The 26191-nt window shown below is 44.1% G+C and overlaps 1 protein-coding gene across 3 annotated transcripts in view; it reads left to right on the top strand.

Moving 5' to 3' along the window:
- SFXN1 (sideroflexin 1) overlaps window positions 1–25880 on the top strand; it is a 40350-nt gene extending 14470 nt beyond the window's left edge. For 2 of the 3 annotated variants that reach the window (XM_027034821.2, XM_027034813.2), the window contains exons 3-11: window positions 5354–5524; window positions 6267–6365; window positions 7665–7740; window positions 8261–8346; window positions 9304–9431; window positions 11301–11350; window positions 18380–18429; window positions 18831–18878; window positions 23283–25880. In XM_027034821.2, the coding sequence (XP_026890622.1) occupies window positions 5354–5524; window positions 6267–6365; window positions 7665–7740; window positions 8261–8346; window positions 9304–9431; window positions 11301–11350; window positions 18380–18429; window positions 18831–18878; window positions 23283–23379 (805 nt within the window). In that variant the 3' untranslated portion in view covers window positions 23380–25880. Of the gene's footprint in view, window positions 1–5353; window positions 5525–6266; window positions 6366–7664; window positions 7741–8260; window positions 8347–9303; window positions 9432–11300; window positions 11351–17406; window positions 17481–18379; window positions 18430–18830; window positions 18879–23282 lie in introns of those variants that run through there. The other variant, XM_027034840.2, reaches the window with a different exon arrangement.
- The last annotated feature ends 311 nt before the right edge of the window (window positions 25881–26191 follow it).

The following is a 26191-nucleotide window of genomic DNA, read 5'->3' as shown; positions in this document are numbered from 1 at the left end:
GGCACAAACACATTGCAAAGAAGCTAACAGTTCTTTGTCAGAGCATGATGAAGCTTCCCGGGAGGCAGTGGCAGGGCATTAATGACGGAGCTGGCTTGGTGAGAGAGTAGAAACAAAGACGTGGGGAGCGAACCGGGGTGCTCTTCCAGTGGTGAAGGGCGTGGGGTGGCCCACCTTTCCCACAGAGGGCCAGGTGGTAAATATTTCCAGCTTTGCGGGCCATACAGTCTGCATATTCTGTCTTACATATTCTTCTGTGTTGTTTTGCTTTTTTTTTTTAATGTTTATTTATTTATTTTGAGAGGGAGGGACAGAGCATGAGTGAGGAGGGACAGAGAGAGAGGGAAAGAGAGAGAATCCCAAACATGTTCTGCGCTCTCAACACAGAGCCTGATGTGGGGCTCGATCTCACGAACCACGAGATCACGACCTGAAACGAAACCACGAGTCAGATACTTAACTGACTGGGCCTCCCAAGCACGCTGCCTTTTTTTTTTTAACAACTGTCTAAAAATGTACAAACCACTGTTAGCACACAAACCATTCAGAAGCAGGCCATGGGCTGTAGTTTGCCAGTTCTGATACAGAGGAAAAGGTGGAAGCTGACTGGGGTTTGCCAGGAAGTGGCAGAAAGGAACAGAAGGAACTTTTGGGGAGATGAAAACATTCCATACCATGATTCTGGAGGTGGCCACACCACTGTGTACATTTTCCAAAACTCATCAGATCGTACATTTAAAATGGGTGACTTTTATTGCGTTTAAATTATACCTTAATAAAGCTGATGTAATTTCCTGAAAAAAAGGAGATGCTTCCCAATTCATGTGCAACCCTGGTACTGTAAATGACAGAAGTGTGCTGAAAGAAAGCAGTGGCCCCTCTTACAAATTCATAAGGCAAAACTCCGAAATAAAATCCTGGCACATCACATCCAGCCTTACGTTAAAACCTGAACAGGTAGGGTTTATTCCAGGAATAAAAAAGATGATCTACTTTAGGGCATCTATCACTATAATCTGTCACACCAAAGCAGGAAAGTCACATCTTGATAGATGCCCAAAAGAAGGTGAAATTATCCATGTGTTTCTCAGAAACTAATTTCTCAGCTGGGAATAAGGTACAGTGTGTCTTTAATATGGTAAAAAATACACGTTCCACAGCAGCAGCCAGCATCGCGCTAAATGATGAAACAGGAGAACTGAGCTTCCCAGACGGTTCTGCAGAAAAGCAATCCTGTGGAATATTTCCCCCCAACACCAGAGACCAAGAGAAGGAGAGAGACACCCAGAGAGGGAGAGACAAGGTGGCTTCCGTAGTCAAATTTGAATAAGTTTACATCCCATTTTTGTTGTTTTTTAAGATTTTAAGTAATCTCCAAACCCAACATGGGGCTCAAGCTTACAACCCCCAGATCAAGTGTTGCACGTTCCACCTATGGAGCCTGCCAGGCATGCCCCTGCATGCCATTCTTGAGGATGTCCTATCCCATTGACTTTTTAAATATTCCACAAAGTCTTGGACTAAAGAAAGCTGTTGAATCCTTTTTCTCAAACTTGAACATGGGCCCTTTTTACATCCAGGAGAACACTCCTAAAAATCCTGCACTAGAAGGCATTCTCTCTAAAGTCAGGGGCAAGTCAGGGATGCTTGTATCTTCACTATTGTATAGTATTTTTCTAGAAGCTCTAACTAATTCAGTAAACATAAAAAAAAGGAGGAAGAGGGGCACCTGGCCAGGTCAGTCATTGGAGCATGTGATTCTTAATCTCAGGGTCCTGAGTTCAAGCCCTGTGTTGGATGCAGAGATTGCTTCAATAAATAAACTTAAAGGGCACCTGGGTGACTCAGTCGGTTGAGTGTCCGACTTTGGTTCGGGTCATGATCTCGGGGTCTGTGAGTTTGAGCCCCGCATCAGGCTCTGTGCTGACAGCTCAGAGCCTGGAGCCTGCTTCAGATTCTGTGTCTCCCTCTCTGCCCCTCCCCACTTATGCTCTTTCTCTCTCTCCAAAATAAATAAACATTAAAAAAAATAATAAACTTAAAAAAAGATGTAGAGATCTAAAAACATGAGACAATTTCTTTTTTTCCCTTCCTCCCTCCTTCTCTCCCTTCCTCCTTCCCACTCTCCCTTCCTCCCTCCCTCTCTCTCTCCCTCTTCCTTCCTTCCTTCCTTCCTTCCTTCCTTCCTTCCTTCCTTCCGTCCTTCCTTTCGATATTCTTACCAATCAACTAAAAAGCTAGTGGAACAAATAAGAGAATATGAGTGGGCTACACACAAAGAGTTAATAGTTTGCCGTATACCAGCAATAATAAGACAATATTTTTTAATATCATTCCTAAGACCAAAACACGTATATACCTGTATATGAAACATCTGGGCATGTACTTACCCGGAGGCGTGAAGCAGTTAGATGACCACAGAGGGTCATTAAGAGAAGCCTTTGAGTAACTGGAGAAACATGCAGTCAGTCTGGACAGAGTTTCAATCCAAATACAATTGTGTTCACATATAAAATTGGCAAAATAGGGGCACCTGGGTGGCTCATTCGGCTGAGCATCCCAACTCTTGGTTTCGGCTCAGGTCATGATCTCACAGTTCATGGGATGAAGTCCCACATCAGGCTCTGTGCTGGACCCTGCTTGGGTTTTTCTCTCACCCTCTCTCTCAGCCCCTTCCCCCCACTCTTTCTCTCTAAAATAAGTAAATCAATATTGAAAAATGACAAAATAGTTCTTTTTAATTTTTTTTAGTAGTTACTAATTTTTTTGAGAGAGAAAGAGAGATCGCACATGCGTGTGTGCACAAGTGGGGGAGGGGCAGAGAGCGAGGGAGACAGAATCTGAAGTAGGCTCCGGGCTCTGAGCTGTCAGCACAGAGCCCGACGCAGGGCTCAAACTCACAAAGGGCGAGATCATGACCTGAGCCAAAGTCAGACGCTCAACCCACTCAGCCACCCAGGCGCCCCCAAAACTGACAGAATAATTCTAAGCATTGTCTGGAAGAATAATGAGTATAATTCAGGGGCTTTTGAAAAGGAAAATGAGGAGTCATGGTAGGAGAGACCTCTGTTCTTACCAGGCATAAAATAGACTGTCTGTAAAAGGGTGGGGATCGGCCCCACAAGGTGTAGATAGTGGGAACTGCACAGAAAGCCCCAAAACCAAGCCTGGCATTCACAGGATGTCAGCAGATGATGACTGTAACATTTAAATCTTGGTGTTAGCACGGTAGACCAGCCAGGGGGAAAGCAAAATTAAGCAAATTTCACATTTTCATAACTGAAGATAAATTCCAAATAAACTAAAAACTTCATTGACAACAACAACAACAAAACAATGTTGAAAGTATAGGACGTAGAGGTGAATGTTTGTACAACCTTGCAGTGGGTCAGGCCTTTCTAGGTATTTGTTCCTACCTGACCACATAAAGATAAACATGTTCTGGGCAGCCGGTAACACAACTAAGCAGATCAACCACAGTGTGTTAAGTGTACATGTGAGTTGCTTAAACTGTGAGGTTGCTGCTGCCACTGATAATAAAAAAAACAGTCAAGTAAAGAAAAGGATGAAAGGCATATTTAGAGTCTCAATATTTCATATAACTTTTGCCACAGCAAATGTACTCATTTCTAAATAATCTTGGATGCAGAAAAGATTTATTTATAAGAAGATTAACTTCCTCATCCTTTACAAATGAAAAGATTAGCAGCAATTAAAATGTCCAACAATAAGGGATTGGGATAATCTGCTATCTGAGATTCAGTGGAATGCTGTAGCATTTGAAAGGATGATGTGTTAGTTTCCTAAGGCAGGCGGCTGTAACCAACTACCACAAGCTGAGTGGCTTAAAACAACAGAAATGTATTTATTCTGTTGCAGTTCTGGAAGCTAGAAGTCTGAAGTCAAGGTGTGGGGAGAGCCATCTCCCTCTCCCTGAGAAGGATGTAGGGGAGAATCTTTCTTCCCCTCATGCAGCTTCTGGTGGCCCGAGGCATTCCTTGATGTTCCTTGACTTGCAGCTACATTATTCCAGTCTCTGCCTCTGCCACCACGGGACCGCCATCTTTGTCTGCACATGGCTCTTCTGAGGGCCCCAGTCATTGGATTTAGGGCCCACCCTAATTCAGCATGACCTCATTTTAATTGTTACATCTGCAGAGACCCTGATTCTGAATAGGGTCACATTCTGAGGTTCTGGGTGGATATGAATTCAACCCAGTATAGATGATATAGAAGAAGAAAGATCCAGAGAAACATTTACAAAATACTTCTCGTTTTAAAAAGGTGGTCATAAAGCAGTGGGTGTGGTGTTTTGTAAAGGTCCTAAGTGGCGTATTCAGGTCCTGCAACACACTGGCAGCACGTTTACCACAACAGTGCCGGTGGGAATGAGTAGTTACAGGCTTGAGTGGTTTTCATTGCAGTAATGAATTTCTGCGTTTTCTAAATGTTTAGCAACGAACATGTGTTTCTTTGATAACAAGACAATGAGCCTTTCTAACCTAGGGTTTCAAACTGTAGGTTTAAAAATAAATTAATGGGGCGCCTGGGTGGCTCAGTCGGTTAAGAGTCCGACTTTGTCTCAGGTCACGATCTCGCGGTTTGTGGGTTCGGGCCCCGCATCGGGCTCTGTGCCGACAGCTCAGAGCCTGGATCCTGCTTCGGGTTCTGTGTCTCCCTCTCTCTCTGCCCCTCCTCTGCTCATGCTCTGTCTCAAAAATAAATAAAAAAACATTTAAAAATAAATAAATTAATTAATTAATTAATTAATGTTCTTGATCGCCGCGGCTTTTGTCTAGTTGGTTAAAAATATTTTAGAGTTTGCAAAGTTAAAGACACATTTTTATTTATTTATTTAATTTTATTAAAAGTTTTACTTATTTATTTTGAGAGAGAGAGACAGAGAGGGGGGAGAACAGGGAAGGGAGAGACAGAATCCCAAGCAGGCTCTGTGCTGTCAGTGAAGGGCCCAACGTGGGGTTTGAACTCGCAAACTGTGAGATCATGACCTGAGCCAAGATCAAGAGTCGGACGCTTAACCGACTGAGCCACCCAGGCGCCCCTCAAGATACGTTTTTAAATACATCATTTAAAACAAAGGATATTTCAGAGTTGAGTACTTCAAGATATAAGGTAAGTTTTTGTTTTTCAAAATTACAGACGATTTGAGATATACGGGTGTGAAATGTACATTGTGTTTACTGTCTTTTGTGTTACTAAAATCTCACTTAGCAACTTGCAGGCACGGTTGTTTCAGGTAAGCGGAAACTCAAGAACTTTCTAGCTACACATCTCTAGAGCACTGGTGAGATAATTAAGATGAAGTTTCCCTTGTTATTTCTTGTTTCCCTAGGCAAGGAATTGTTCCTCCTGGTCTCACAGAAAATGAGTTATGGAGAGCAAAATACATCTATGATTCAGCTTTTCATCCCGACACTGGTGAAAAGATGATTTTGATAGGCAGAATGTCAGCTCAGGTTCCAATGAACATGACCATCACAGGTTGTATGATGACGTTTTATAGGTAAGTTCTGGAAATGTGACAGCAGTTCGTTTTACATCACAGAAGCTTCAAGTACAGTTTTATATGTGAATAGTTTTATGGGAAGAAATGTCATTTCACGTTGAGTTCCACTTCGTATAGATGTTGTAACTCTAGGGGGTTGTTTTAACTTTTCCCTGTGCTAAATAAACAGTATTCTCTTCGTTGTTCAAAAGGAGACTGAATGTTTCCCTAAATCTTAGACCCAAAAGGAGATGAGATGGAGGGAAGAAAATTAAAAAACGCTCTAAGCAGATTCTCTTTTGGATCCGTTCATACGACACACGGTGTAGGTGCAGCTGTAGACGTGGACACTTAGGCTTGTGCATGTGGTTGGTTAGGAGGCATCAGGGCTACTTTGCCTACAAATGGCTTCTTTTTTCCCCAAGAGAAGGAACCTGACATTTGTTGAGTGCCTACTGTATGTATGCCAGGCTCTTTACAGATTTAAGATAAAATGTAAGGAAGATAACTTGCTCCTCACTGTAACCCTTTGAGCTTGGTGTTACTCGTATCTAAAGAACGAGGGAGCTGAGAACCAGAGGGCGAGCATCTGCCCCGCCGTACAGGTCCAAAGCCCTCGACCCAGAATGCACGGTCTCTGCCCTAGCGTCCTCCTTCCTCAGTCCATCTCCCCTCTGGTTACTGGTGTTCACATTTTCTGTTCTGCACAGCGGCTAGGTCACAGGCGATGGCCGGTGTGTGATGGATCGCTCTGTTTTAGGACCACGCCGGCGGTGCTGTTCTGGCAGTGGATTAACCAGTCCTTCAATGCCGTGGTCAATTACACCAACAGAAGTGGAGACGCTCCCCTCACTGTAAAGTAAGACTGTGAGAGTTAACTGTTCCCTGACTTCTCCAGCGTGCCCTTGATTCAGTGCCGTACGAATTGTTGATACTGTTCGGAACATCACGGGGCATAGTTTTCAGTAGTGTTTCTTCTCCTCCCTTCTCAGGGCTCATGCTGTTAGTGGTGCTGGTAGGTGGGTTTGTCTCCCACACCCTCGAGCTCCCCCTGCAGAACGCCTGTGCTAAGTTAGGCAGCCCCCACTTACCCTGAGCCTGTGGCCAGACAGCAGTGTCCAAAGTAGCAGGCTCAGTAGTGCGATCTCTGCGGAAATCAGGGGGACTCTCATACAGGATTTGTCTTTCTGGGGTTTTACTGATGTTTTTATTATTTATTTTAGAGAGAGACAGAGCATGAGCGGGGGGAGGGGCAGAGAGCGAGGGAGATGCAGAATCCGAAGCAGGCTCCAGGCTCCGAGCTGTCAGCCCAGAGCCCGACGCGGGGCTCGAACTCATGAACCGGGAGATCATGACCCGAGCTGAAGTCGGATGCTTAACTGACCGAGCCACCCAGGCGCCCCAGGATTTGTCTTTAAAATAAATCATCTACAGAGCCAGTCCTGTAAACAACTGTTTCAATGTCCTGAAGTGATTAGCTAACCACAGCTTTCAGCTCAACTTGTACAACACTTCAAAGTGTTTTCTTTTTCGTCGCATCACTTCACATGGCTTTTGATGGTCCACACGGTCTTCTTTCCCCAAATGGAACAAAGGCTGTGGAAATCCGCCACCAGCAGTGTTTATCACACCTTCGTTTCTTCCAACCCTTTGAACTAAAATTTCTTTTAAAGTGAGAGAAAAGCGCTGTGCTTGGCTGCCTGTCGAGGACGGGACTTTCAGTAGTTCCATACGACAGGTTCTATCGTTTTAAGAACGACAGCGGCGCAGGTTTGCTTTCGGTGTGTATGTTTATATTGGGGAAGTATCTTTCGCTTGAGCAGCCGTGCTGCCAACACGCAGACCTGGCTGCTCCTCCCTCCACCCCGCACTGTGGCGTCGTGCACGCACAGCCCCTGCGTCCCACCCTGGAACCGGCTCCCTGTGGCCGCTCGTCGTATGTGGCAGTCGGCTTGTGTGCTAGGGGTGCCCCTTCTCCAGGGTCCGCCTGCTCCCCTTCAGCGTTTCTATGTGTAGACCGATAGCGGGTGTGTTTTGGGGGCTCTCCGCTCTTAGTCACGCTCTTTCACATCTTCCCTCATTTCTTTAGAAAACGGTGAGCCCAAGTTTCCTGACGTGCCCTCCTTTCTCACGCACCGTTCTTTCTCTTTCTTTTCAGTGAATTGGGAACAGCTTACGTTTCCGCCACAACTGGAGCCGTAGCAACAGCTCTGGGACTCAATGCATTGACCAAGGTACCGAGATTCTCATTTCTGTAGCAGAGCTTCTGAATTTCTTCTCACCTGCCTGGCTCCAAGCCTCTCAGTTATTTCCCAGAATAGTTCAGGTCTAGTTGTGTCTTCCAGTGAGCTTGGGAAGTGCCATTACCCACACCGTCTGCCAAGCCCCTGGTCTGTTCCTGGCACTGTGCCCAATGTCCCCTGACCCTAACTGCCCGCTAGAGGCTGTGTGCAGAAGAATGTGCCTGCGCCCACACCTCCGGAGAGGTAGGGATGCCAGTACGTGGACTCCAGACTCTGCGACTCCAAAGCCCCCCAGTCCGTCAGCCAGGCTAAGCTGTCACGTGTCCCGGAAGTGCGCCCATGCGGGAAATAGATGGACACCACCAGGCCACGAGTTTTGAAAGTACTCCTGGCCTGAGCGTCCATGCAAAGAAGGCTCTGGGTTTTTAGCAGTTTTCAGGGAGAAATAAGTGTTTGCATTTAGTTATCCAGGCAAAGTAAGGTAATGCTTTTGGAATTCTCTTTTCTGCAGCACGTCTCACCACTCATAGGACGTTTTGTTCCCTTTGCTGCGGTAGCTGCTGCTAATTGCATTAATATCCCGTTAATGAGGCAAAGGTAAGATCCACGTGCAGTCATCGAAAGGACTGGTGCTTGACAGTGGAGCCGCTGGGAATAATTAGTTTTGTCGGAACTTTTATTACAAGTTCATGTTAATCTTTGCAGATGAAATTACGGGAGACTACGGGAGACGTGGGGTTTGCTTCAGCATAATCCGTCACGGGTGCGGAGATGGGTCCATTAATGAAGCAAGCTTAGCCATGACCTGCTAGTTACTAAAGTAGGCTGTGGGCATGTGGGGGGATAGAATGTTCTTTCTGCTTATGTGTAGTAAAACGTTTAAAACGTGGATCTCAAGCTAACATAATGTTTGTGCTAGGGCTAGGCAGAGAAGGTCTCTGCACTGAAAGTGTATTCTCTAAAATAGGTTCTCCCCCACCACAGCCCAGAACCGTCTTCTTGGCTTTAAAATAATATTCATGTCTATTTTTGAAAGTATTTTATAGCACTGGCAAAAAATTAGGAGAGAAGAAAGGACAAGGAAAAGCAGCTTGGAATGGATAACGAGGAAGGGTAACAAATAGGAGCTGTACTGTTAGTAACTAGAGTTAAATACCCAGTAGTGCCACGTACTAGCGAGTCCTGCGTCAGTCTAGGCAGTTAGGTCACTGATGGCACATATCATGTATGTGTCTCTCATTTGGAGAGTTGCTCAGGTTTGCACGTGAGCATAGGAATTAGCTTTATCTTTAAGTTAGCATACTTGCCCTTTGAGTCCTATTGTTCCTAAAAACGAGATACTTTCTGTAATGGAGTTCGCTAGTGTTATTTTACTCTTGTGCCCGTCATACAACTTGTCCGTGGTATTTGAAAACAGGCCCCTTAGTGCCAAAAATGACACCTGAGTGGCTAGTTGGATTAAGTGGGGACTTGATCTTCCACAGCACAGTGCTGTTTCCAGCCTTTTCACGAGAGGGCGTCTGTGAACCTCTTTGCATGTGTTTTGCTCGGCAGGGAACTCAAAGTCGGCATTCCCGTCACAGATGAGAGTGGGAACCGCTTGGGCGAGTCGGCCAATGCTGCAAAACAAGCCATCACACAGGTGGTCGTCTCCAGGATTCTCATGGCAGCCCCGGGCATGGGTTAGTAGCTCTCAGTCAGCGAGGCCTGACTGTAGTGTGAGTGGCCACGGGGCAGTTTGGGCAGGGGCGTGGGGTCATCTTTCTTAGGCTTTTGCTGCATGACACCTGGCGCTGTGGGTGCCCTGTGGAGGCCAGAGGGAGCCAGCAGTGGTGGTGGGATGGTTGGGGAGACTGGCCGGGAAGCTGGCCCACCACAGCAGACCATGTTGGGGACAGGTGTGGACCTGGGCGGTGACAGTATGGGTTGTGAGAACCTGAAGGCAAAGAATTTGATTTTCATCACTCTTAAAAAGAAACTTCGAAAAGTTCTTGAATCAGAATAATTTCTGCTGGAGGTTGATTGTATCAGTTGGAGACCCTTTAGAACACACACCAAGTCGGATTGGTTAGAGCAGCTCTTAAGATGTGCACCAAGCTTCTACTCAGTTTTGTTCACAGGGCTTGGAGTCAACACAAGCGCCAGCCAAAATCTGCATTGTGTTTAGTTCCTCTGAGAAACTCTGGGCCACTCCTAGGGCTTTCTAGAGCTACCCTCAGACCAAAGGCCGAGAGAAGATTCTCAGACTTACTCAGAAACCAGATGGTCTGGAAGGTCTAGTGCTGTTTACAGCAGCAAATGGAAACTCGTATGATTAATTTCATCATCTAAACTGAATGCAGAAAGCACTTGGCTATTAACCAGGCTCTCAGGGGAAGCCTACTTACTTAATCAACTGCTGTCAGGTTGTCCCACTAGTATATTTTGTTGTCTTTAAGTTCGTTTTGTCATTGTGAATCTCATCAGGGGATAAGTAGGAGTAGGCAGCAAAAGTTGAAGAAAAGGGCCTGAAGGAAAACTCTGAGGAACATGGTAGTGGCATCCCAGCCAATTGGGATTATCCGATTTCGCCACCATTAATTCATTCAACAGAGGCACCCTCGTGGACCCTCATGAGACAGCAGTGTATGCTCTGGAGGTGGGTGCACTGTGGAAACCGCAGTCCTGAAACAGGCCAAGAGTCCCCCCGAGTCTGGCACCAACACACTGTCCCCAACCTACGAGGGGCCGCGGCACCCTCCCCAACGCGCCTGCTGAGCCCGGATTTCCAGATTTGCCAAAATCAAGCTTGCAACTTCTGCTTCTGTCCCGTATCTGTGTTTGATTTTAGTTTTGTTCTTTCTCATTTTGAAATACAAGGCTCCCCTTTGGAGTTCAGCCAGCCCAACAGATCTATTTCTAGAGGCTTGGTTATTTTAAACATTATTTAGTCCCCAGAGGAGAAACACAATCTTTCTTTCCCAGTGAAATCTATAGAGGTAATTGCCATATTGAAGTGGTTGACGTGACAGTTTAGTCTGATGGAAATTGTGAGTAAATAATAAATGAACTACCACTCCCCGAAGTTTTATGTGCATCATTGTATCTGACCGTCACAGCCAGTTTGATAGAATTTTCTCCACTTTATCAATGAGGAAAACAGAAAGCGGAGGCTCAGAGAAGTTAGGTAACTTTTCTAGGGTCACTCAAGGCAGGAATCTTTTTTTCTTTTTTCTCTTTTTTCTCCCCCCACGTGGGATGGATGCCTGGGGGAGGTTGCATGTGTTTTATTAACACAGGAGAGAAAAGTTCCTGATGTGCGTACTATTGCGTACTTAGAGTAAAATCTAAAGTTCCCTTCAAGATTATAAAATTTTCTGGCTGGTAAAGACCATCACATTATTTTTAAAATCTTTTTTAAATACTAAAGTATTTTAAAGAATTACTGCAAATAATTGCACTCTGCCAGTGAAAATAGCCTAAAAGTGACATAAGCGTTTTGTGAAATTGTTGAAAAAAACGTAAGCTGAAAATAAATATTAAGACTTAGGTGGATCTGTCTTTACTCGCAGCCATCCCTCCATTTATCATGAACACTTTGGAGAAGAAAGCCTTCCTAAAGGTAAGCCCCACTTCTATCTCTGCCTCAACCCTTTCGGATTTCAAACTGTGCAGAATATTTCCTACACAGCGAGTAAAGAATTTGAAGGCCGTTGGCACTTGGGCACTCACGTAACTAAAAAGATGTTTTGAGGAACATTTTACTTGTGATCTCAGATATTTGAAAAAGCTTTCATAAGTGGAAGGTGGCTGCTCACTTCTCGAGAGGTCACACCCTCGGGATGAATGACACACTCATCCTCGTCATCACTGGGATGCCTAGCTAGGTGGTAATGAAGACATGGTGTGAATTTGGAGTGATGTGTTGATAGGTCACTATGCCGACTACCGGAAATGGAAACGTCGTTTGGGGTAGTAGCTTTGTTGAACCCTGAATATAGTGCCCCGTGTATTTTTCTTTGGTGATCATATCTAGTAATTCATTAGTCTCTCAGCCACCTCCCTTCAAGGTCTGAGAATATCACGGGATGAAACTGTGACCCAGGACTCTCGATGCTCCTACACTGCTGTTTGTAGCATCTGCGGTTTAAAGCAATAGTGTTCACGCATCATCTTCATTTTCCAGTGCTTTAACAAGTGGGATATGGTAGAATCGGGTGACTCATGTGGCTCATGCGGTTTGGAAAGTGGCTTTGTTAGATCTACCAGGAGAAAGGAGGCAGGCTCCTCGCTGAAGGAACAGGTGTCTTGTGGGGAAGACTGCAGCTGTCTTGGGGTGAATCATTTTGGGTCTTAGAAACAGAAATGTAGCATCGAAGAGACACTATAAAGCTTTGAAAAAGGACCTAGTTCACAGGCCAAACACTTCCTGAATGGTTTCCTAATCCTAATCTCATGATTAGGAGAATTCTAATGGGCCCCAGGAGGAAAGCTACAGTCACTGCTAAGTGAACACTTCATAAACACTTGCAATACAATTATGTTCTTAGAGAAGGAAACCAGAAAGTATGCCATGAGGAGATAGTAACGTCGAGTGCCTCATTTGACCCATGTACCCAGGCTGTGGCCTGTCCCTGCATCAACCCCGTGTTAGGGAAAGGGGACCCTCTCTCCAGCACCTTCTCTCGTATTCTTTCTTGGGAACTGTGGGCACATGAAAGAGTTGTATTCCCTGAGCACCCTCCCACAGCAGTCTTGCACATCAGTATGAATTGTGCAATAGCATGTCATGGTGGCCCTGTAGCCATTGAACTGTCCCTAGATACAAAACAGTTCTATATATATATAGATATAGATGCCTATCTATATCTATCTATATCTATATATATCTATATATATATGTATGTATTTAAGCAGTAAAGGTATCGGTATAGACCAAAGTGTTGTTTTGGATTCACATGACATTTTACCTACTTCACTAAGCTGTTATTTTAAGAATTAATGAAAAAAATTTGCCCATCTCTCCTTCTGGTGCAAAGCTTAGAGAAGATGGACTCTTAAAAGCTGCTAATGGATTAGTTTATGTACTTGAACAGTGACTGTATCCTAAAACTACCAGATTATATACACATCTGGAATTCATCAGCTTTGACATCTCAGTGCTTTTCAGAAAATCTGAAAAAAACTAATGCAGTGCTTCTTTCTCTGTCGATCCCCGCTTTACTTATGGGAAGTGATTTTGGCTTTGAAGGAAAACACCTATCACGTTCATTTAAATGGGGTTTTTCAACATCACTCTTCAGGGTGCTAGTGGTGAGTGGCCCATCCAGTACATGCCTAACTTTGCAGACACTGAATTGATGCCCTGTGTTCTTCTCTGCTGGCTCTTGCTATGGGAAGGCATTAGGATCCCACTGTTTCTGCAAGGGCATACATCGGCCCAGGCAGCCTTTTTGGCTCTGCCTGGTTGATAGCTCCTAAGGTCTTGGCGTGCCAACTGCAGGAGCAGTGGAGGATCAAAATAAATCTAACCCCCCACTCCTGCTGAACTGAAGAAACAATCAGGTTTTTAAAGCAAGACCAAATTTCTAGGTTGGTTACAAGACTTGGAAGCTGTCATCTTATATAGTTCGTCTGACGATAAAAGTGACGCTTTTGTAAGAGATGGGTCATCAGTGTGGCTCATTCTGCCGATCATGTCACCAGGTTATGATTGTCATGAATCTGCAGGTGACTGTGAAAGCTGTTGGGAGGCCACCTTCAGTGACGGCATCCCCACTGCCGAAGCCCTCCTGTCCTCTTCTCTCTGTCTCTCAAAGGCCACCCAGCAGAAGAATCTCGGCAGCCTGGCTCTGGAGCAGGGGCTCCGAGTCTCGCTGCGTCCACCGCGGGTGAGACTCGATTCTGCAGAGTCTGGCTGCAGCCTGGGGGCACGTGGTGCCCTGTGGCTGCTGACGCGTATCCCGATCATGGCTAGGGATCCCAGAAATTCTCAAGAAAAGTCTGCATTGGAAGCTACATTAATGCTGAAAAGTTAGGTCACTGGAGAAAACGCATGGAAATGAGGCTGGTACATCATTCTCCCAGTTCAGTCATGCCTTGGCACTCCTGGGGTCTCGGCATTGTTGGAAAAGTTGCTGTAGTTACTCTGAGTGACAAACACTGGACAGGGGACGTAGTTGTGCATATTGCATCATTTTCTTGTTTCGGCCTAACAGCATTTTCTACATGAAAGAAGCAGCTAATGAGCCAGGCACTTAACCCCCCATTGCCACTCTCTTTTAGGCTTTTTCACGTTAATAAATGAATACATATTTTGTTTTCCTCCCCCATCTCAGTTTGCAGTTTTTAGCTTCACTCGATATCATGTACTTAATAATAATTTGGAGGTGTGCCACCTCACACATCCTTCACGGAGAAGCCCTCTGCCTACACAGCTCCCCAGCCTGCCCCTCCGCCCCTCCGCCCCTCCGCCCCTCCACCCCTCTGCCCCTCGCCTGGAGCTGGCAGAGGCCGCCAGTTGCAGATCCCTAGGGTGAGGTTGGGAGAGGTGGTCAGAGTAGCTCGTGGATCAGTCCCAGGGTCTCGCTAGCTACTGGGGGTCTGGTTGTGGCTGCACCCCTTCAGACCTCAGTGGAGGACGTTGCAGTGGCTAAATGTTGAGCTATTCATACACACATTCCACTCCCCGAAAGAGTGCAGGGTTGCTGTTACGCTGAAGGACTGCATTTTGTGCAGTAGAGAGTTCCCATGGGACTGAAGGGATAGTGTAGCTGCTACTAAAACATAGGCAGAGGTGGCTTGTGTTAATAGCCATACATTTCCATCTTCGGAGCGCTTTCATGTGCATCTTGAAAGGCAAGCTTTACCATGCTCCTTTCACAGAGGTTTCAGAGATCATTTTTTAGCAGCTCGTATCGTCCATGTGGGTGATGTCTGCCTCGCCTGGCCCCCTGATTGTTCCCACAGCTCTAGCGGCCGCATGTGCCCCTCTGTAAGGATGCACTTGCCTGGGCTTTTACCTTGGACATGACCAAACTCCTCTGCCAACATGAAACAAATTGGACATTCTTGGCTTTTTTAATGGTGAGCTTGGGGAGCATTCGGTATGACTCATCCCTCCCCCCTACGCCTTATCTTTTTCCAAGTGGAGTGCTAGCTAGAAAAAAGCATCAGCTGTGGGCAGGTGACTCACAGAAACCTTTGCAATAAATCAGAAAGTTCACTGCCTAAAATCTGGCACTTTGAAGAATGGTATTCTTGAAGAATAACTCCTGTGGTCTCTTTACCTTGCTGGCACTTTCATTAGGAATAAATAAAGTTACTATGGTTTAGATCAGATAATAGTTCCTCATCCCTTAGTTCTGCTTCTTCCTTATTCCTTTTAACAAAGGTGGACAGCTCTGTCTACTCAGTGTATTTTCAGGATTTTCTCTTAATTAAGTGTGAGTGTAGCATTTATTTGTTCATTCACTCATGTATTTACTCAGCAGCCCTTTGCTGAATGCCCTGTTACAATCCAAGCAATGTGCTGGGTAATTGAGTCATAGAGACAGAGCCCTACTCTCATCAGCCAGAAAGCACAGTGACAGGAAGAGGCACAAGGCAGTGGTTCCAACACTTGGTGATTACAGAATGCAGCACAGAGGGATTAGAAATGTCTCCCCCAAATGCAGGAGGTGGGCAGAGACTTGAATGGTGGCCAAGGATACATGGTCCACAGAAGCTCAGAGAGGACACACAGCATGGCTTATTGGGAAACTTCCAGATGGCCAGGTTGTGGGCTATGTATAGGGAATTGACTGTACCATATATAAAAATTAACTCCCCGTGGTTCCTAGACTCTAAACGTAAAAATCTACAACTGTAAAATTTCTGGCAAAATATAGAAGAGGCCATCTTTGAGACTGAGAGTTTGGCCAAGATTTCTTAGACACAGCAGCAAAGGCACAGTCCATAAAAGAAAAATTGATAAACTGGACTTCATCAAAATGATAAAGTTCTGTTTTTTGAAAACTTCATAGTTTTGAAAAGGCAAACAGACTGGGAGAAAATCTATGCAAGCCTGTATCTGATAAAGGACTTCTATACAGAAGATATGAAGAGCCTTCAACACTCGTTCAAGAAAACAACCCAATTTAAAAAAATGAGCAAAAGGTTTGAACAGACATTTCCCCAAATATATACATATATACATATATATACATGTATATATGTGTTTATATACATATACATGCTCAGTGTCTTTAGTTACTGGGGAAATTCACGTAAAAACTACATGAGCTACCACTAAACACCTCCAGGAGTGGCTAAAGTCAAAAAGACTGACCATAGCCAATGTCGGTGGCAATGTGGAGAAACTGGAACTCTCATATCCTGCTAGTGGGAATGAAAACCAGTACAACCACTTTGGAAAATAGTTTGGTAGTTTCTTAAAAAGTGAAACAGATGTTTACCACCTGACCCAGCCATGTCACTCGTAGGTGTTTACCTCGGAGAAATGAAAGCATGTGTCTGTAAAAGACGGATGTTCACAGCAGCTTTACTTTTATTTGCAATCTCCAAAAACCAGAAACAACCCAGATGGTCATCAGCAAGAGAATAGATTATCAAGTTGTGTTGTATCCATGCAATAGAAGACCTAACTCAGCAAGCAAACGTAATGAACTATTGATAACGTGCAACAACCTGAATGAACCTCAAAATGATTACACAAAAGAATATATTCTGTACATAAAATGCTGGAAAATATAAACTGATACATAGTGACAAGAGATCAGAGGTTGCCAGGGAATGGGGTGCGGGGTTTCAGAAAGAGAAATTGCCAAGGGCACAAGGCACAAGGAAAGCATTAGGGATGGAAGGATATGTTCATTATCTTGATCGTCGTGATGGCTTCTCAGCCAAATACATGTATCAAAACTTTACACGTCAAATATGTGCGTTTTACCATAAGTCAGTAAAGCTGTTGGGGAAAAGATCACGATCCTGGCGGAGGGAAGATTTTAGAGTCATATTAACTTTTTGCACATTGGCCTCATGAATATATACCTTTTAAATTGATGGGTAGTGTCTCTAATTCATTGAAACTATTATTTAAGATAGCCTCTGTTGGCACAGTTCGAGGTGTGGGAGCATATGAGGGAAGACCAAACATCCACAGCTCCCTGAGTCTCAGGCTAAGTGCTGTTTAAAAAGTGGGGATGAGTTGAGCGGACGGGGTGCTGGAGAGGAGTCAGGAGAGAGGATGACATCCAGGTTGGATGAAGTCAGAGTTCTCCAGGATCCTTGTCACTACCGAGAGCCTTTCCATGGAAACTATTGGCATGAGGCACAGTCGGCCTCTCACTTGCACACGTCCTTGGAGATTACTTGCAGCTGCTCCCTGGTTTAGTAGGTTAGCCCCCTTCGCTTCAGACAAGAGTCCACTTGAAATAAGAAGGCCGCTCTCAGGGGCTCAAGTTCATCCTTCACAAAATCTCCTTGCTGAGCTTGCCTTCCTGTCACCCAGCGCGCACGTCACAAGTCTGGGCAGTGCCAGGGCGAGGATTTACATCTTCTGATGAAAATCCATCATCGCTCCAAGCCAGTTGCCCCAGATACCATGTGTCCTTTTCTTACTGTCCTTGGAGAGGTGGGTGTGTCTTCTCGTGATGACATTTCTCCCTTCCTCTCTAGTACATGCCTCTCTCCCCCCCGCACTACCCTGCGTGATGTACGTGTTCTCCAGAGGAGTCTTCTCGGGGACGAGGGTATGCCTCTCATGCAAGCATCTTGGGGGTCATGATCTTTTTAACAGCTTGTGTTGACTCTTCACTAAGTTGGCTGATTTCATAACGACCGGTTCACAACTTGGTTGCAGACGTTTCAGTGGCCTTGTTTCTATAACCATATACCCCATCGTTCTTTATATTGTGTTTTTTGGTACCACTCCTTTTGGAAAACTAAACAGCTAACTGCTTATTCTCTGAAAGACCAACCAACTCCTTCGTTTCCATTAAAAAAAAAAAAAGTGAAAGGCACAAGTTTTCTGTGCCAGCAATAGTTTTAACCATATTGACAGCAACTAAAAGCAAGAAAGGGAAGATGCAGGGGAGGAGGGAAATGTTGGGTTTCTGCTACATTCCAGGCACCGTTCTAGGTGCCTTATGACCGATACCTGACATATCTTCTCTCATTCACTGTTGGGAAACCCGCTGTGATCCTCATTTTGCAGACGAGAAAACCAAAAGCTTGGAGCGCTTGGGCTCTGCCTGTCTTTCCCCCACTGTCAGGAGCGAACTGACAGGGCAGAGATTTGAGTACAGGTTTGTTTGTCTTCCAACCTTGACACCAGGCTGTATAGCCTCCCCAGCCAAGAGGTGAATTACAATTAAATGGTAATGATTTCTCCACCTGTTTAGAGCCAAGCATCTCTCAGATTATATGTGCAAGAGAAAAAAATGAGAAGCCACTTGATCTCTGCATGGGCATTTACTGACAGATCAAGGAGGCTGCAGGAAGTCAGAACTAACGTGCCTGCTGCAGTGTTCCCCCACATTTCACTAATCTGGGTCTTGTAGTGTGGAGAGTTTCCTTCCCGCTAATCAGGAGAAATTGTCTCGAAGAGCCTGTATAAAAAGCATTCAAAGTAATTTATTTCTCCACACAGAGGTTCCCGTGGATGAGTGCACCTATTCAAGTTGGATTAGTTGGCTTTTGGTGAGTGGAATCACTTTTACATACTTAATTTCCTTTTGGAGGTAAATATACAGCATAAGAAAGGCAAAGCAATGGGTAGATAACGTGAGACACAGGTTTTGAAAGTGAGACCCAGAACAGATCCCGGAACTTAGGGAACTTACGGTCCCAACAATTGGATAGAAGCAAAGGGAAACCTACAACATTTGGGACTCTGTGTGATTCTTTTTTAAGTTCTGGATATTTCTCTGATTTTTTTTAAACTTATTTTGACAGTCCCTGGTGATAAAATTACACAAACAGGACGTATTTTTTGGGAGGAAATGTAATATTTGAAGGATCGTTATAAAAGTGAGACAAAGGATCTGAAAGTTGCCATTGGAAAGGCTCTGACTTGTCTTTTTCTTTTCCGTTTTCCTAAGTTTGGTGTTTGCTACGCCGCTGTGTTGTGCTCTGTTTCCTCAGAAAAGGTATGTATTTGCTATTCTTCGGAGTGATCACCAGCTTTAATCCTAAAAACCACTTGAAGACGCAGGTGCTGCTGTTCCATTTCATTTGTATGGACGTTGAGATTCACAAAGATGAATGAAGCCACGTCCCTCAAAAGACAAGACAGAGGCAGAAATCAAACACACATCTGCTTAATTTCAAACCTCTCTTGATCCAGCTCTACCATCACATTTGAAAATGCTTTATTCTTTTGTAAGAATCACGTTAACTCCTGGTACAAGTGTGCTTTTAGAAAACTTTAGATACGGCTCCTGGTCGCCCAGTCCGTTGGCAAATGCAGCTGTAACACAGACGCACTAGAATTTGAGATCCGCCCCAGGGACAGCAGCTACACATACTTAGTCTCAGTGATTGGTATATTGGCTTCCCTTCTTCCTACTTGGCTTTTCGCCTCAAACGCCTTATCGTGTGCCTTCATCCCAGGCCACCCTTCAATCCTGCTTTTGATGTAAGAACGGGACTGACGGGCATTAAATCAGCATCGGATAAATCTAGGTGTTCAGCCTCCTCCTGGTCTAACATGAAAGCACAGAGAGCAGCGTTTTGTTGTTTGGCTTTTGCCTGAGGATTACCAGGCTGCTGCTGCCTTCGTGGCACCTTCACAGGCCGACAGGCTTCAAACGTAGGGTCTTTAATGCCCTAGGCTTTCAAAGCATGATGAAGTGTTCTGGAACTAACTGTATCAGGTCCCCTCCACCTGAGAGAGAACTCCACTTTTCACCTGTTCTTTCACTTCTGTGTTTGGCTCCTACTGGTACTAAATAGGGCACTAAATCTCCAGGAGAGGGAGCCTGGTACCACTTGGGTGCGTAGAGCCCTGCCCTCCCCTGAGAGAGGGCAGGACCTTTAGAACCTCTTCTAAGCCCAGGGCAGATGCATTTTTTTTCCATCTCCTAAGAGGGCTAATCATACCTATTTACTTGTGCAAACCCCAGAATCTCAGGGCTTAACGCAAGAAAAGTTTATTTCTCCAGTATATACCAGTGTCCAACAGTTGACCTTGTACTCGGTGACTCAGAAATAGTGTATGTCAAATGCCGAGGAGAGCACCTGATACAAAGTAAACCCTTAATAAATATAGCTTTTGTAATTGTGAGATTAAAGGATTTGAAAATCCATAAAGGAGCTCCTTACATAGGCCTTGGTTTTGTTTAAGTGTTATGAGAAAAAACACTGTATTTGTTCTAACATTTGTTGTTACGATTGATTTAAATTCTAGGTTTGGACCTTAAAAGTTTTTCTGTAACTACTGGTGCCATGAGGTCACCTGTCCTTGGAGAGTACGTGGTTTCCACATTTGGGAGACCAAGGGCACTCTTTTGTGTTCCCCTATCTAAAAATGAAGCTTATCACTCTGGGTTTTTTTTTTGCTTCTACATTTGCTTATTTTTTTTTTGTTTCTTGCTCATAAGTTCCATAGAATAGGATTACTCCTGTTCCTTGGTTCTTTACACACTGTTCTTATTGGTCCAAGCATGACCCTATTTTATTTTGTTTACTTTAATGATACAATGAACATCCGTGCACCCACTGCCCACTCATGAATAAAAAGATCACCGGTCAGTTACATCTTTTTGTAGGTTCTTCCCGGCCCATGTCCCTGCTTCCTCTGCAGATTTAACCATTATGCAGAACTTCATAGTTATCATACAATTGCATTTAAAATGTTTTATTTTTTATTTATTTAAAAAATAATTTTTTTTAATGTTTATCTTAGAGACTGAGCACAAGCAGGGGAGGGGCAGAGAAAGAGGGAGACACAGAATCCAAAGCGGCTCCAGGCTCTGAGCTGTCAGCACAGAGCCTGACATGGGGCCTGTGGACCCATGAACCGTCAGATCGTGACCTGAGCCGAAATCGGCTGCTCAACCGACTGAGCCACCCAGGTGCCCCTTAAAATTTTTTATTTTATATATATAATGTATATACACACACATATATGTATTACTAATGTTTAGTTTTGCCTCTTTGGGAACTTTTTAGACAAGGGTGTCATTACTATGTAGAGTCTTCTGGTATTCGTTCTTTTTTATTCAATGTCCTACAGCTAAGATTCCTCCGCATTATTGCACGTAGCTAAGTTCATTTACCTGACTGCTATATAATAGTCCGTTGTATAAATATGTTACAGTTACCCATTCTACTGTACAAATGAGAAGTAATAAAAACCCTCCTTATCAAAATTTGTGGGAAGCAGCAAAAACGTTGCTCTGAGAGAAATGATTGGCTTTAAATGTTTATATTAGAAAGGAAGAATGCCTGAAAATCAATGCGCTAAATGTCCAACTGAAGTTCAAAAAGGAACAAAAAGAATAAACTCCGGGGAAAGAGAAAGGAAGGAGGTAGGCCCAGAAACAAAAGGTCAAAAGTTGGTTCTTTGGAAATAGTAATGGATGGTCATCTTGTGACGCCAGTCGGAACAAGTCGTGTTGTGAACGAAAAAGAGGTATAACTAGAGACCTCGCAGAGTCTAAAAAGGTAAATGAATATTATCGACGTCATTACACCAGTAGATTTGGAAACAGGCACATGGACAGGTTCCTAGAAAATGTTAACAATGCTAAAACATTAGAAAGTCTGAATTGGCATATCACCATTAAGGAAGCAGAAGGATTATTTAAACTTCTTTCTACAAAGTAAACACAAGAACCAGGTGGTTTTACAGGTGGAGTTTACTCAGCTGCCAAGAAACATATTACTCCAGTTTTTATTTATTTATTATTTATTTATTTATTTATTTATAAATGTTTATTTATTTTTGCGACTGGATGGCTCAGTTGGTTAAGCGTTGACTCTTGATTTCAGCTTGGTCACAGTTCGTGAGATCGAGTCCCAGGTCAGGCTCTGCTCTGACAGCTCAGAACCTGCTTGGGACTCTGTCTCCCTCTCTCTGTACCTCACCAGCGCATGCTTTCTCTTTCTCTCTCTCAAAATAAAGAAATAAACATTTAAAAGTAAAAGATTAATTACATATCAAAATATTACCAGGTTTTCTGTAGTAAGTATTCTGGACAGTTTTTCTTCATACTTTTGTATAATAAATATGCATTTATAACACAAAAAAGCTTTAATATATATACGCATATAATACATTCAAGTACTTTTTTAAAATTCATCAAAGACTAACAGAGGTCATCTCTCAGTGGTGTGTGACTGTGAGTGATGTTTTTCTCTTGCAATTTTTAGTATTTTCTTTTTTTGTAATGTTTATTTATTTTTGAGAGAAAGAACATGAGCAGGGAAGGGGCAGAGAGAGAAGGGGGACAGAGGATCCAAAGCAGGCTCTATACTAACAGCAGGGAGCCTGATTCAGGGCTCGAACTCACGAACTGAGATCATGTCCTGAGCTGAAGTCGAATGTTCAACTGACTGAGCCACCCAGTCGCCCCCATTTTAGTGTTTTCTAAAAGTTTTGCAATAAACGTGTTATTATACAATGGACAAAAGCATATTAGTGCCAGTGAATTGTTAGTGTTACAAATTCCACTAAATCGGGGGGCGCCTGGGTGGCTCAGTCCATGAAGCGTCCGACTTCAGCTCAGGTCATGACCTCACGGTTCGTGAGTTTGAGCCCCGCATCGGGCTCTGGGCTGGTGGCTCAGAGCCTGGAGCCTGCTTCCGATTCTGTGTCTCCCTCTCTCTCTGCCCCTCCCCCATTCATGCTCTGTCTCTTTCTGTCTCAAAAATAAATAAACGTTAAAAAAAAAAATTAAAAAAAAAATCCACTAAATACATGTCTTTTTTATTAATGGTGAACATTAGATTGTTCTCTTTGGGCAGTGGCATATTACCACGTTTCCCAATACCAGCAGGGTCTGAAAGTGGTGTTGCTTATTTTTCCCAGCGAAGAAGTTTGTAAGCTTTAATGATTGTTGGGTTCTTAGGGCTCCTGTGTGGCTCAGTCAGTTAGGCATCTGACTCTTGATTTTGGCTCAGGTCATGATCTCATGGTTCATGGGATCTAGCCCCACATTGGGCTCTACGCTGAAGGCATGGAGTCTTCTTGGGATTCTCTCTCTCTCTCTCTCTCTCTCTCTCTCTCTCTGCCCCTCCAGGACTCCCTCTCTCCCTCTCTCTCTCTCAAAACATGAATAAACATTAAAAAAACTAAGAATTGTTGGGTTCTTAAGTGTATTTCTTGGATTTTTAGCAACAACTAATTGTCTAAAAGGAACTGGACACTCACTTTCAGGGCCCAGGAAGCATTTTTCAAACAGGACCCTGTTTTACAATACCAGTCATGGCGGGGCGGGGTGGGGGGGGTTGGTGAGGGGTGGCACGGAAAGGTCCCTTCTCTGCCGTCTGCAGATTCTAGTTCCCTGCTCTGCCCATGTAATAATCCTGTCATTTCTCCGTTATCCCAGTTCCATGTCTGTGACGAGCTTGGAGGCTGAGCTGCAAGCCAAGATCCGAGAGACCTATCCTGAGTTACGGCGCGTTTACTTTAACAAGGGATTATAAAATAGGGGAAGAAACTCTACAGCTTGTCCCGCCTACTGCAGACCTGGTGAGGAGAAGCCTGTTCAACCCGGGTTCTCCCAGTGACAGAAACCTTTTCAAGATCCACATTAGCCTTTTAGAGTCAAGCTGCCACCTACAGCACAGCACCTGGTGTGGGCCTGGCGCCCGACACCCGTTGGCTCCCTTACATTTGAATCACGTTGTAATTTACAAAAATACCCTTCCTGTAGCTTTTATAGTAATTGTTTTTCAAAGACAATATACCAGCCCTTTCCCAGAGTTTTAAAAAGCACTGTTAGGCATAGAGTAGATGTTCAGTATATACTCAATAAATACTTACTGATTATCAGTGAGCGAAAAGGAAATCTGTTTGAAATACTGAATGTTTATCCTGTTCTTGTTTCAAATCACTCAGCAGTGATTTGGGAAAACACAAAGCTCTGAGGCTAAGCTGTAAAAAACTGGACTCATAAACATTAAGGGAACTTTACTTCCAGTCTGGGCAGTGGGCAACCCCAACTAAGTGACATATCTTTTGGAGTTGTAGGATTGAAAGCTCCCCCATGTACTTCCCGAAAGGCACGGTAATAGACAAGTGCAATGAGCTGTTCCTGCCGGCCACGATTATGTGCATTCACATTGCTGGGGGATTTCTTTGGTTGACTTCTAAATTTATACTGTTTTACATTCTTACGAAGTTCATCTTACCTCATCTTACCTGGCACTTGTTGACCTTAGATTCGGTTATTTACACCAAATAATCAAATCACAGAAATGTTACACGTGTCGGATTTTGGAAGTATATTCAATACCAGTGCTGTGTGACTAGGTTGGATCTGGTTTGTTTGATTCTTTAGGAGTGAGAGCCCAGCTCCAGCTAGCTACATGTGTTGGTCATTCTTCTAGATCTCCTTGGCTTTCAGAAAGATGCGGAAATGTTGTGTATGTGAATCAGTGACTAAATGAATTTTCCTTGAATATTGTCTATTGCATTCTACCCTGTTTGAAAATAACGAATCCATGGGCCACTGTTTACATCATCTGTAGTAGCTTCACCTATTTTTAACGTAACAGGTTATGTTTCACGTCTGTAGATGTTCCAGGCATATGCTAGGTGGTTGTTCTGTTGAGTGAAGACCACTCAGTTCACTTGTAATTCAGAGACTTGTAAGTGGGGGGGAAAATGTAGAAGCTAGTTTCGACAGATTTTTCCCGACGATGTGACCAGTCTGTATTTCCTCATAAAGAAAAAATGGTGTGCCTTGTGTCCGTGTTTCTCTTTTTCTCTGAAAGGATTATGGATCTGAAGCTTGGGGGCACCTCGAGCCTTCCTTTGTGCCACCAGAATTTTCTCTTTGAGATTTTCTGTCTTAAACCATTTGAGGCAAATTGGTTCCCCATGACATTCTGATGTATTTTGTTGCCGTAGATGCTTCTCTTTAAGTAGCGGTAAGAGCCTGAAATTGAAGGCAGATCTCCATGAGGTGCTGAAAGGGTGGTTTTTAACCTAAGCGCTTGACGCCAACCCCACCTGCCCCAGCTAATCTCAGAATTCTCACCGCCCCCTCCCCCATTAACTGTTAGGTCCCTTTCAGAATCCTAACCTTCATTGAGAAATCAACTAGCAACTGGCTTGACGCTTGATGAACTAACCAAAATTTTGTACACACCAGGAAGGTAGGACCAAAGCACTGTTGTAGAAGGGATAATGAACATGGGGATGTGTCTTTTTAAACACTTACTGAGGCTTCCAACCCCTGATGCTTTTATATAGAAATATTAACTGTATCATTTAATCGTGGTTTATAAAAAGGAACAAATGAACCAAGATTGGCAATTTCGCTGATCTCTTAGAAATATCTTTTCTGGAGAAAAGTCCACATGAAGTGCAATGAGCTTATAAAGGTAAATAGTTCATATTTCTAGTCACGTGATAATTATGATTGTGCGTATTACTGACTGGCAGATCTTATTACTTCAGTATTAGCGCGGTGTCTTTGCCAGTGTTGGAGTCAATGTATTATTTCCGTTCAACTGGATGAAATGTTAAACTCAGAATGAAAATAAATTATCTCTCTTATTTGTATGTAAAGGGCGATGCAGTTTTTGTGTTACAGTCGATGGTACTTTCGTTCAGACTTAACATCTGGCTACCATCAGGAACTCCTAATGAGGAAACAGTTTTCTGTGGTGCCTTTGGCAGGAAATGTTTTCCTGTGTGGGGCTACCAGTCTTCACCTTCTCGAACACCATATGCGCCGGGCACCCACCCTCTGCCCCCCGCCCCGTGGTGTCATTCCAGGAACGTTTGTTATGAGCACGGGGGGGTTGGGGGGGGGGATGTCCCACTGCACATGGTTGGTGAGGTGATTTGCTTTCATACTGTTTGTCAGCTGCTAATGTGGAACTAGCATTTTCTGTCGTTCAGAGAGAAAATCTAAGTTAACCCAAGATTGGGGAGCGCCTTATTAACAGACTTAATAAAAGATTGCGCATTGTAACCTTGTCGTTCACATCTCTGCATCTGTTCTGCTACCGTCCCTCCGTCCATCACTTAGATTAATTATACTCAAGAACGTGGGTCCAGAAGTCACAGCTGGTAGAATCTTGGTCGTACCCACTGTGGCAATCGACGTGTTTGGGCAGCTGACATTCTCTGTGACCTTCAGTTTTCTTTGTTCGCTTTGGTTATGTGGAGAAAATAATTGAAGCTACTTCATAGAGCTGTAAACATGAGCAAGACCGTCCCCGTACAGCAATTTGCATATCGCCTGGCACCTCGTGAACATTCAATGAATGGCTGCCCGTGGTA

The sequence above is a fragment of the Acinonyx jubatus genome, chromosome A1, assembly GCF_027475565.1.
Source record: "Acinonyx jubatus isolate Ajub_Pintada_27869175 chromosome A1, VMU_Ajub_asm_v1.0, whole genome shotgun sequence".
In the NCBI taxonomy this organism is placed as follows: domain Eukaryota; kingdom Metazoa; phylum Chordata; class Mammalia; order Carnivora; family Felidae; genus Acinonyx; species Acinonyx jubatus.
Note: the sequence above shows the minus strand (reverse complement) of the source record. Positions and strands in the feature narration are given on the sequence as shown.